Source organism: Malurus melanocephalus, unplaced genomic scaffold, assembly GCF_030028575.1.
Source record: "Malurus melanocephalus ecotype Western Australia unplaced genomic scaffold, MMel_1.1 scaffold_416, whole genome shotgun sequence".
Classification (NCBI taxonomy): domain Eukaryota; kingdom Metazoa; phylum Chordata; class Aves; order Passeriformes; family Maluridae; genus Malurus; species Malurus melanocephalus.
Window position 1 is genome coordinate 639,336 of NW_026623648.1, and position 12,511 is coordinate 651,846.

The following is a 12,511-nucleotide window of genomic DNA, read 5'->3' on the forward strand; positions in this document are numbered from 1 at the left end:
GTGTTAAGTAGGCATTATGGAAATTAAATGTATTCCTAGAAAAAACAAGTGAACATCAACTAGCAGGTGACTAAAATATTTMATGAGCAATGGGGAAAGTAATTCAGAGACATAGTCTGAACATGGCATTAGATGTGTCACCCCTCTAAGGCCCAAACTAGGTCATTCAAACAGGTCTCTCATCTTTGGTACCTTTCTCATCTCAATCTCAGAACATATTCTGAAACAGAAGCAGCCTGAACATTCAGAACCATGAAACTTATCAACATAATCCAAAAGGTTCACATAAATTATCTTGAATTGCATATTGTTGTCAGACTGTTTTTCTTTGCTCATGCTGAGCATTTATCATCAGCCTCATTATCTTGGGGATAAACAAGCAGCAGCCATGAATGGAAGATACATAAATTATGGATGCTCACAGGAACAGCTGGACAGCCTCATGTAAAGGGTTATGCTAAACCCTGTGGCTCTCCTAGAACCTCTCAGACTTTATTAAAACACTCTTCGCCTTGATCCAAGCCTGAATTATTATAAATTCTGTTAGAACATTTTGTGTCCTCTGTCCCCATAGCAATACACAACACAGTAGTTCACACATCCAGTATTTCTGGACTGAATTTTGACTGAATTTTATATGCAAACACCTTATACTACTTATAACCGACACTTTGAAAAGAACTTAAAATGGTTTATCATTTTAATCTGAGGGTTTTAAACACACRCATCCAAAAGCTTTAAGAAGTTCCTCATGCAACAAACACACAATCAAATCTTACATCCTTCTTTCTTTTTACTTTCATTTCTGTTCTAGCACTGAAAAGCCCCCACAGTAGGTTACAGCTGTGAATGTGATGAATTAGGCTAAAAATTACTTTTCCTGGATTTAAATAACTCATCTAACTACATAAAAGCCAAATATCCAGGGCTAGTTTAACCAGGGCTGAGGTTATGTCCATTGCAGATATCCCATTTCTGCAACAAAAAAGATGGCTRACATGTCAGATACCTGAATGCAGCAAATCAGCATTACCACTGKACATCCCCATTCAAATTCTAGTTATCCATCTGGAGCCTGAGAAAACCTATTCTTCCTCTTCTTAAATGAACTGAAAGCTAATTACAGCAGTCTGGAAAAGRAATCCTTTCCAGTCTCTTTACAGGAACCAGCAGTGGCTGATAAGGACTTCAGCAAGACTCAGCTCTGCAGCAGGCCTGATGAAAGGGATTGGGCAGTAGGAAAGACACAGTCTAAATGCCAAAATTTATTTGCCTGTATTCCTGAAAGGAAAACAAACACATGCCTCCTGGCCTTTTCCAACTYGCATATATAACATTGACTTTTCCTTGGTAAACAGTACCAAAATAAGACAGACAGCTCCAGCATGTATGCCTGCTTAGAATTTAAGCCCAGCTTTTAATATGCTGTTATTGTAAGAGATTTTATTTCCAGCAAGTCCATTCAGCTGTTTTGTAAGATTTCTTAAAATATTCATAACTGGAAGGGTTAACAAATATAGACAGCATGGCAATAACAAGTAATTCCAAAAAGTTCAATTTTTCTTTCCCTATAGATCTRCAGAAGATAAACAACTGGCACAACATTTTATTTCATTCACATTTCATCTCAGTGCAGATCTACAGAGGAAGTGGGCTTGTTCTTGACTCAATTCCTGAGGAAGTTTAATAAAYTGAAATGTTAATCTGTTCTTTCTCAACTCTGTTGAAGGCATCAGAGAAGTATCTGACTGTGACATAAAAAAACAGCAGACTATTATGGTCTCTATTCCTCAGTCAGCACCAGTGCAGTGMTGGTCAGCCCTGAGCTGTGCCATACGGCGTTTCATGGCACATCCATCCTCAGCAAGACACACACAAGACAGAAATCAAATCTTCAGTGTCAATACTTGCAATTCTGCAATGATTTTCAGTGTTTCATTAGGAAGGAGTGTTCCCAATAACCATATCTCCACAATGCAGTGCCACATTTTAACTATCAGTAAGTTTTCACTTACCAGCAGCACATTGTTCACATTTTAGAAGATTTTTAAGGACACCTATCAGCCTTCATTATAACAGAAAGTTTCTCAAAATTGATTATAAAAAATACTTCACGCAATATTCTGAAAGCAACATTTGATAAATAAAGGCCAAGGAGTGATTGTATCCTACCTCTCAATTCCCCCTTCTTCCACTGTGCTATGAGGTCCTGTGAAAGGCACTTTCCCTTCTTTGCTATTAGCTACATTAGTAAACATTAAATAATTTCATATTCAAAACTGATAATCAATTGCATCCCTTTGTATCCAGTCATGATCGCAGAACAGCAGCTTAGTAATCAAACTGTTAACTTAATGGTCAAATTACATAGTCAAATTGGGTATTATGACACTAAAATAAACAACTATCTGTGCCATCCCAGAAAGGGTGGCATGCTGGAGGGGTTTTTACATATTTCCTAAAAGGAGAGAAGCACCATCCTTAAGTATTTTGTATCTCGCAAAACTGCACACAAATACAGTCAGATCAACTAAAAATGAAGGTTACCCATAGTGTTTCAAAATCTCTGCTAACAGTGGAATGACAGCTTCAGCTCTGCACCTCCTTTAGTTTTGGCAGCACTGTATATATCACAAAATGGTTAAAGGATTTTTTATGAAGAAAAAGATCACGACAATTTAAAAAACACAGATTATCTGCCAAATGGTTTGGGTTGTTTTTCTCTTCTAAATACCTGAGGGTCATTTATTCAGTGTTTTTAAAACTAGTACTGTCACTTTGAATAAAATATTTTAAAATGCAAAATGAAATGTATTCTGTAGTACAGCTGAGGTACAGCTGGTGCACTGGGGACAGCTCTGAGTGACAACAGCTTTACCTAGATGTGTTGCTATTTCTGAGTATGACTTCAAATAAATAATTTAAAATAGAACAAAAAGAGACAGCAAAACAGAGCAGGCTTGAAAAGTGCTCAATAACATCATATCATATTGATAGATAAGACTGACAAGTCCAAATACAACTCTGCGTTTCATCAACAAAAATGTTCTTTAATGCAAACAGAAATAGCAAATGGGAAGAGATAAATTAAGCAGCTGAAACAAACAGCTAAAGGAATGTTGTAGAAAGATCTCCAGGCTCCAATCTGTACAATTTGCTGTAATCACATCAAAATTTTCACCTGAATCAATTGGTCTATATTTTTATTACAAGCAGCTGAGCCTTATAATCTGTACCACAGCACTGTGGTGGTGTATGTGCCTGGAAGTCCAAAATTCTCTTCAAGCTTCTGTCTCAGGGAAGACAAAGAATTCCAAAATATTTCATTTCTACATGAGGATGGATGACAGATTCTGCCCCTAGAGCTAATTAGGCAATATTCTAAGGCCACTGGAAATGTAAGTAATTTTGAGGATTTAATCACATCTTCAAAGTTAAGTCTGGTGACAACTCAAAAAATGAAAATAAAAAAGGTGCTAAGAAGACAACASAATGAAATAACTCAGTCACACAGAAGCCACGGAAAATCCAAAATTTCCATAAAAGTGCTCTGAAGCAATATTTCATGTGAGAATGATGAAAAGACCTTGACTGTAGTAACACTCACTTTGATGGAATTTTAAAAATTTATCCATAAAACTTATTTCCCATGATAACTTTAGCTCCTTTTTCATAGTTAGGCTCCTGCCCAGCAGTTCCATCCCCAGCTTGTGCCACTGTTCCTCTGTGCAAGCAAAAGAAAGAAATGTTTCTCCTTGCTTAGCTGTGAAACTACAGGACTTCCAACAGGTATTTTTCCTCTCTGGATTGAAAGTTGAGTATCTCTGAGGGCTGATTTCATTCTCCCAGCCACAATCAAAAAAGGAAAACCCAAGCCAATACAAAAACTCTTACTTGCCATGGAATCACTGAATGACTGGGGTGGGAAGGAACCTCTAGAGATCAGCTATTGCAGGACACAAATTGTTCATTCATAATTCAARTATTTTCAAGGGGAACAGAGAGGCTCCCTTACATTATTATTTGGCAACATGCATTCAGCAATGATTTTAAATGGTTTCCTTCCCCTAATTCTTTCTTTCCTCAGAGTTGCATAGGATGTGAACATTTTGTAATGACAGACAGGACAGGGATGTGGAGAAAGCACAAGTTAGAAACTTGTGCAGGGTATTTAAAATGCATTTGCATCTATGACAAATGAGGGAGAAGGCTGGAAGCTTGTTTTTAAAAACTTAAGACAGTTCACTTCAAAGGCTTCTCGGTTCTTTGGGGATTTTTTCTGCAGAATATGTTTCAGTGTTAGCAGCTGCCACTGTTTTTTCTCCTTCCAGTTGCCAGATTTATCAGCATGCTGGTTGTTCAGAGATAACGTAAGGAACAATTCTATGTAGAAAAAAATACTCCCCTGAATTCCTTCTAGAGGCTGACTGGACACACAGCTTCAGCCCTCTGTCAAGAAAAGGTGTCTTTCTGGGTCTGCCCATGGCCATAGGCCTTCAGAATTAACTTTCAGTCTACAATGAGGGCCAACTAGATTTTCATTTCAATATGACTTTAATCTATGATCCTCCCACAAATTCTCAGAAGTGCCTATTATGTGAGAATGGTTGACTTCTGAATCTTGGCACTTAGTCTATACTGATACCTCAGGATGTTGTCTCCACACTGCCCCACTGTTTCTTAAGATGTCTGTGTGTATCTTCTCACCTGAAATAATTTTTCTTACTCTTTCTGGTTTATTTTTAGCTGTAGTAAAAGAGRGTCTTTTAGCTGTGTGTGATTATCCTCCACAAACACCAACAAGTTTCCCTTTTCCTACCATGTTCTAATGTTGCATTCTCTCACTTTCTCCTTAGATTCTTTCACCTTCTTTCCCACTGTAATTGCTTCAGACACATTGAGATAAACACTGCCATTATTACCCTATCTCATTTTGATAACTGAGCACCAATATGCAGAATAAGAAATAGTCTTAAGGAAACAAGTACTGAGTTGTTTAATATTGAATCCTACCAAGGCACATGCAACAACCCTGAGGATTCTCAGAGAAAATACTTTACAATAAAAATTAACAAAATGAACTAGAGTCAACAGTGTTTCATACCCATGAAGCCTTCACCATCTAAAATTATAAATTATTTTATCTATCTATTTGGTTTCACTTTTGTGGCCTCTTTAAATAAGAGGAAATCAGTGACAGGTTCAAAAGCAGGAATAATGCCATGGATGCTCTGACTTGACCTTTACCATAGGAAGTATGCTATTTTACCAAAATAAATATTCTAGATTACCAACCTATTCTGACTGGCTTTTTAAAGAAAGAGCAGATATATCTACAGTACAGACACACACAATTTTATAACTGGAGTAGTGTGCTCCTAGTTGGAATAGCAGGCAAAAAACAAAAGGAAGGAGCTTCATTCAGTTGTGTGTTTGGCCCTTCTCACAGTTTGTTTAATATCAGGCCACCAAAGCAACTTGATCCACTGTTACTGTCTGTGGACACTCTGAATTAAGCCATTTGGAGAGCTTTCCCTGCTTGTCTTCAAGAAATTTCAATTCCTAACTTTGAATAATCATTTAACAGATGAAATGAAAAATAGATGTGTGCATCAGATATTCTTAATTAGATCCCTCAGCAAAAAATAAAGCAATCCACAGTTCTAATTTTAAAACCAAGCCAGCATTTCAGTGAGCATCTTCTGTTCAGTATAACTACAGTTTCTGCATAACTTAGTTACACACATTTTGTAATTAAGCAGTAAAGGACTTCAACAAGACAAAATAAAACAAGAAGAAACATTCATGGAGTGGAGGAAGAACTTTCTGATTAATTTTTTTTTTACCTCACAAAGTAGTAAATCAATGATGTGGAAGACCATGCAGAGTGGAAACTTGGCAGTAAAAAGAGTGAGGAACCACTGGGATGCATACATATGAGCTTCCAAATTGAGGTCTGTAAAATGGCTATGCAAGTCTGGTAACTGCTCCTGGAATAAAAGAAAAAAAAAGTTTCAGTATTATTCATTAATCTAAGTTCTTTATCCATACCTCAAGCAAGGACCAGTATTGCTGGTCCAAAAAACACAACGAAGTGAAAGCATGGCTTCTTTTGAGCAATGAAAATGTTTCTTGATAAACTTCAGTGCTCTTGGTTACCATTTTAGTAAGATATCCACAGTGTACTCTACTATAGTATCAAAAAACATACTGAGATTATACTTAGAAATTATAAAATCTTTAACATTTGAAAGACAGAGCACTTGTAAAATCTGCATCATGGTATATATTTTTAAGTTATTCCTTCACTGTGTCTTGCTAGAAATGCTTCTGCCACAAAAAAACAATGGCTACTGGAACCAGATCACCTTGCAGAGCTTGAAGRCAACAGAGTGCACAATACCATCTAATTTCTCTACCTAGAAGCATATATAAACAACACAAAATAAGCACTGAAAATCCTACTGAACAGTGATGATATAGTCTTTTAATAAAGTGTCTTTGTTAAGAGTATATTTGTTAATCAAATCTGTTTTGTTTGTTAATAAAAATCTTTGTGAACATATGTGAATATTGAGAAAATCATATGCTGAAGTATCACATTAGTAAGTACATCATTCTACTCCATCAAGTACGAAATATGCATAATTTGACATCTGAAAAAATACTATAAATTAACAATAGGCTGTGTTGTTTGGTTTCAGAGTATCTCACAGAGGTATCTACGGTCAACTGTGAGGACTGACTTCAGCAAYCAGCTTTTCACTGTGCCAACAGAAGGGCAGGGCTTAATAAAATGAACTCTCAGCAATTCCTTATTAGTCAGAGCAACAAGATATAAAATTTGGAGCCGTTCAGTTATGCCAAACTGCTCAATGAAATAATTCCACCTGAAAAAAGAGCAGAGTTACTGAAGAGACAGGAAAACCTGCCCAGTGATCCACACTGGGCACGATGTCCTGATTTGCCTGACCTCCTCACTATCAACATAATCCATGGAAAATAGGACACTAATGGAGGCAGTCCAAAGGATACACTGACCTCAATAGCACAGAGACATTCTCTCTAAGCACCATCAGAAACAGAAAGTGAAAGAGCAAGCAAACAGAGCTGGAGGTAAAAATCCAGATACCTGCACTGCTTGGATGTACAGATTAGCAGCAAGAGTGCTATATCAAAGACAAAAGAAACTAGAAACAAATCTGACTCACATGTTTGAATTCAGCTGTTAAATTTCCCTGCATTGCTTTACCCTATCTCTAAAAGGAGAGAGGTTTTATTGTTCAGCTTTTGGAAGCAAAATATGAATTTATTCTTCAAGCCAGTATTTCCATTTATGAAATAAATATAAGGAAAATTTGTTACTCTGGCCCCACCTGCATTAACTTCTCCAGCTGGAAAAATTTGCAATGAAGATCTTCAAAGTTATTTCTGTAGAGGTCCCTCAAGCCATAGTCATACATTATTTTCACAAATACACAGAATGCCTGCTCCTCTGGCATCTGCTTGGAAAAATACATAAAAATAAGGTTAATAACAGAGTTACAACTGGAAATGCCTTACACAGATACACACAATTAAATACCTTGTGCACAAAGAATTCAGAATCAGGGATGTATTAAAATTTTCAGCCAAGTACTGTGAATGCCAAACCAACCAACTACAATCTCAGGGGGACTATTCTCCTTGATGAGCATATGGATTTGGCTCTGTAAGGCCTTTTTTGAAGAAAATTTGTGATTATATCAGAGATTCATGAACACATACATCTCAGCAGCATTCTGTCAAACAGGAATGAGAACAACCAGTACACAACTGTCAGGCAGAGAAGAATGATTTAATAATAAAAAAAAGAAAGAAAATAAAACAAAAAGGCAACAACTCATGACAGTGATGCCTAATGAGAGAGACTCAGTTAAATGGGAAAACTGAGGTACAACCAATCTCTAGTGAGAACAGTGCTCATCTACTTTCATCCAAACCCCAGGACATCGAACTCTAAAGTCAGGTTTCCCACAATCCCATCTATTAACAARCCCTAAATYCATAATYTYRGTTTCATTCTGACCAAAATTTCTCMTYCAACAGCAGTTTGGAAGGTGGTGCTAACACAAGCTGTCTGACCCACGCCACGCTTGCATTTTCTTGCTTGAGCCCAGTGAATGCTGAATTGGTGGGAAGCCTTGTGTCACAAAACCTCCACATCATCTTCCCCACTTCCCCCATGCCTTCAGGAACACAGTAATGACAGGCACAAGCAGATTGTAACAAATGAAAACAATTACTGAGGATCAAGATTAACTATTGACCTTTTATGTAGGCCTCATTTGGCCTATTGCCAACTCCTTATCAAGTATCAGCCACCGATAAAAGCTCAGTATTTTCTTCAAAGAGAATTTTAGGCTCTTGATACTTCCCTTTGGGGTCTTATCTTTTATACTTAGCTCATGATTAGGGTTTGTCTCCAGGGCCATAGGCAGACAGTTTCATTTCCAAACATCACAAGGGAAACTAACTGGTTAGCACAAAGTATTGCCAGATTGGCTGATGGCTATCAATCTGGGCTTGATTTACCCAGGACAAATTCTTAGGGATTTCAAAACTCTTAATGACAATTTTATCTGGATGGAATGATCCCCACTGACAGCACATAAAAGCTGCAGACATAGTAAAGGGAAGAAATAATTTAACCTGACCAAAGGAAGATGAATGCAAATTTCAGGGATTTTGGTAAAAACCAATTATTTCTAATGAAACAACAGGTGCTCATGCACAGGCACATCTACCCTGCATGCTCAGTCAGACACTCAAGCATTGACAACTGTCCCCTCCTCAAGACAGGGAGATGGAACAGAGGTCAGGACTGGGCCAAAGAGTTCACCAAGTCCTTGCTCTCAGTGAACAGAGGTTCTCCAATATTACCAAATCCAAGAATTCAAAATCATAAATCGAAATTTCATTTCTGTTTTATTTAAGCAGAACACAAATTTTGGGCAATGCCATTCTGATATGGCATTGCCATTCAGATATTAGCTCTTTGCTATCTTTTCTCTGAAATCACATAAGCCAGAAACTGGTCATTTTTTAAAATAAAATTTTGGTTTTTTTTCTTTTTTTCCCACTGACAATGATTCTGGAAAATAGACAAGAAAAAAAGGTCAAATGCTGTGAGCCTTACAGTACAGTTGGCAACACTGTTTCCATGTGATTCAAAGTTATCTTTCATGGGAATTTCACCAAAGTAGCAAAATAACAAAAATTGAGGATGAAGGTTCAGGCTACCCAACTACCTCTGAAACATATCTACATTGAAGAGAAAGGATAACCTGTCCCAAAAAAAAAAGGGAAAGGAAGGGATCTAGAAATCCAWGCAAAGAAAGAAGAGTTACAGAGGGTCTCTCCAGCATACAGACTGGAGAATTTGATAAAAACGAGAGTTTGAGGACATCCTGGGAAGCTCTCAAATTACACGAGCTCTTTGAGACTGCTTTGCTTCTCCCCTTTCTCTGAGCATTTAACTTTAATATCCTATTATGAAAGCAAATGTTATAAAAGGCATATTTTAAATGAGTGTAATTTCCATTTAGTGTTCCCTTTGTACAGGGCAGTTTCTTCCAGCTCCAGAAACACTAGGAAAAGAGTTGATTCTTTGTAGTAATTACAGCACAAAACTAAGGTAGAGGAGCTGAAGTATTAGTCAAATGTTAAGAATGTGACACCCACAYATTTCTAAACAACTCTGGTATTGAAAATAGCTTATTTTTCCCGTGGAACTTCAAAATCCTGCTTCGGGTAAAAAATCAATTGCAAAATAACTGTTAGATAAGTTATTTCACAGTATATATTGGACTGCAATAATGGGTCTGAATCAGATGTATTCTTAAAAGAGCTAAAGCTCCTCTGCAACASTGCCACTGTGTATCATGTTTCTCAAGACTTCAAGGAGTCACAGATTCCACTAGGAATTACAACTTGAACTAATCTGAATTTGAGTTCTGAATGCCTTAGGAAGTGTGTGTGTAACATACATACTGCCAGCAGCTGTCTCCAACCCACATTKCAAAAGGTATTTCAATCCTGACTGWTAATTTAYTAATTAAAACCTGACAGAAAAAGTAGGCAAGASACTGAGTAAGAGTTGTGGGTGAGGTTTGGGGTGCCTTATTCAGATAGACTTTATCTCAATAAATATGCTATTTGAATCTGCTGCTTTTCCAGTGACACATTAATGTAGAGCATCTTGCACCTATAACAACTGGGTATTTATTTTTTATCTCTGGACATATATTCATGTGTTTATAAAGGAAGCAACAGATCAAAGTTTGTGCAGTTTTTGATCACAAGCTAAAATATCAAGTTTAAAAAAWCAGCTTTCAGTCAGAAGATATCATAAAATGTCCCTAAGAGAAAAAGTCTCCCAAAAAATTAATGGGACTACTTGCTTTGATGAGCTGCTCTGAGAATGTCTCCCAGAGTTAAATTCCCCATAAAAATAAAGGGAGCTCACTCAGGTGACAACTAAATGAAAAGAAARTATTAATATGTAACAAATCAGTTTCAGGTTTTGACACAAAAGTACTTGAGAATTTAATAGATAAAGGGAGATGAATTTAATAGACAAAGGGAGACATGTAGATGTCCCAGATAAAGGACATCTACATTCATAAAGAGAAACCATTAATCTCTATGGCAAAAAAACAACAAGAGGAAAATGAATACAGGCAAGTAAATAACAGTAAATATCTGTCATGCAATGTGGCTGCAGTACTACTGATTTTACAGCTGGTTTCAAATATCAAAGCTTTCATTTTGCAATTAACTCACATGAAGTAGAAGCACAGCTGCAAGGAAGGACTGTCCCTGGCAATAGCCAATGTCTTCATCATAGACAGAATAGGCCTAGAAAAAAGAAAAGTCAAACTGTATTTAAAATGCACACATGCATTACCAAACTGTGTTCTCAACAATGAGCTACTCAGGATATTTCCTTGCAGTATCTGAAGGCACCTACAAGGAAGTTGAAGAGATACATTCCATCAAGAACTGGAGTGATGGGGAGAGGCTTCCCACTGCCAGAGGACAGGTTTAGATGGGATATTGGGAAGAAATTCTTCCMTGTGAGGGTGGGGAAAGGATGCTGAGAGAAAACTGTGGACACTTCACCATCCCTGAAGTGTCCAAGGCCAGGCTGGACATTGGGGCTGGGAGCAGCCTGGGACAGTGGAAGGTGTCCCTGCCCATGGTAGAAGGATGGAATGGGATAAACTTTAAGGTCCCTTCCAACCCATGATTCCCTATGATTCATGATTCATTCCCTATGATTCAATTCCCTATCATTCCATGATTCCCTACGTACCACTACTCAGGCTAAAATGATAAAGGGGGTAAAAGTGTAACCACTCTTGTGCTTTCAGTGCTCTTAAAAAACACCCATAGGTCACTTGCAACCCTCCACAGATGCTTCAGTTGTAAATGATTATTTTTATTTTTCAAACAGTATTAAAAGAGTTGCCTGCAATTTCCCTTCACCTAAATCAAGGATAATTCTGCTCAGGTGAATAATGACACAACTTTACTGATATAACAAATATAAATGAAAACCATGGTAGTTTGTGCTGTGGGGAGAGKGAATGTTTTTGGAAAGACAAGTTCTGACATTATGAAAGCACAGGTTAGAAAACTGCCAAGAACTACTCTAACCTGAAAATTTMATCAGAAACAGTTTTTCCATGTCCTTGTTAGGCTGAAGAATGAAGAGGACTTATTTTCCTTTGGTATGACAGACATGCTTTTTCTTACTTTTAAAAAATCTTCATACTAGAATAACTAACCTTTCCTTCCCCTTTACTTTTCCAAAATAAGAAGACAGATACTGTTTTAAGGAGATGTCAGAGGATGTTAAGAATTTTAGGAAACTTGAGACAATCTAAGCAGCAGCAGGACTCATATCAGAGGAAGAGACATCCTGAAAGAATAAGTGAGGTACTAAGGGCAGGGAAAACCAAAGCAAAGGGCAGTGCAGGGGGGAAAAGGAGACACATGGATCAGAAGATCCACTTTGTCCAGAACACCATAYTGACCTTCTTTTTTAGTCTTTGTACTGGGTCTGACTGAGATAGRATTTATTTTTTCTTAGCAGACCTCACAGCACTGTGCTCAGCATTGGTAGCTGGAAGGGCRTTGAGAACACAGAAGTGTTTTGGCTACTGCTGAGCATCCCTGTCTAACATTCCTTCAACCCTGCCCTTTCCAATCAAGGAGTGGGCAAGATCCTGGGAGGGGACACAACCAGGCCAGTTRACCCAAATAATCCAAAGGGATATTCCTACCATGACCTCAGCTGAGATATAAAAGCTAGGGGAGAGAGGACGAACAGGGGCATTTGAGATTCTATCATGTTTGCCTTCTGGAGCAACCACTGTGTGCCAAGGTCCTGCTTCCCTGGAAGTGCCTGAACACTGCTCCCTGATAGGATGTAGAGATTAACTTTTCTCTTTGCTTATGCACTTGC

At 37.6% G+C, this 12,511-nt stretch overlaps 1 protein-coding gene across 1 annotated transcript in view; it reads right to left on the reverse strand.

The window, feature by feature from the left end:
* Positions 1–10,895, reverse strand: part of LOC130581523 (rab GTPase-activating protein 1-like) — a 96,869-nt gene extending 85,974 nt beyond the window's left edge. The window contains exons 1-3 of the mRNA XM_057379672.1: positions 10,825–10,895; positions 7,377–7,502; positions 5,847–5,990 (exon numbers count right to left, since the gene is read on the reverse strand). Of these exons, the coding sequence (XP_057235655.1) occupies positions 5,847–5,990; positions 7,377–7,502 (270 nt within the window). The 5' untranslated portion in view covers positions 10,825–10,895. The remainder of the gene's footprint in view (positions 1–5,846; positions 5,991–7,376; positions 7,503–10,824) is intronic.
* Positions 10,896–12,511: the final 1,616 nt, after the last annotated feature.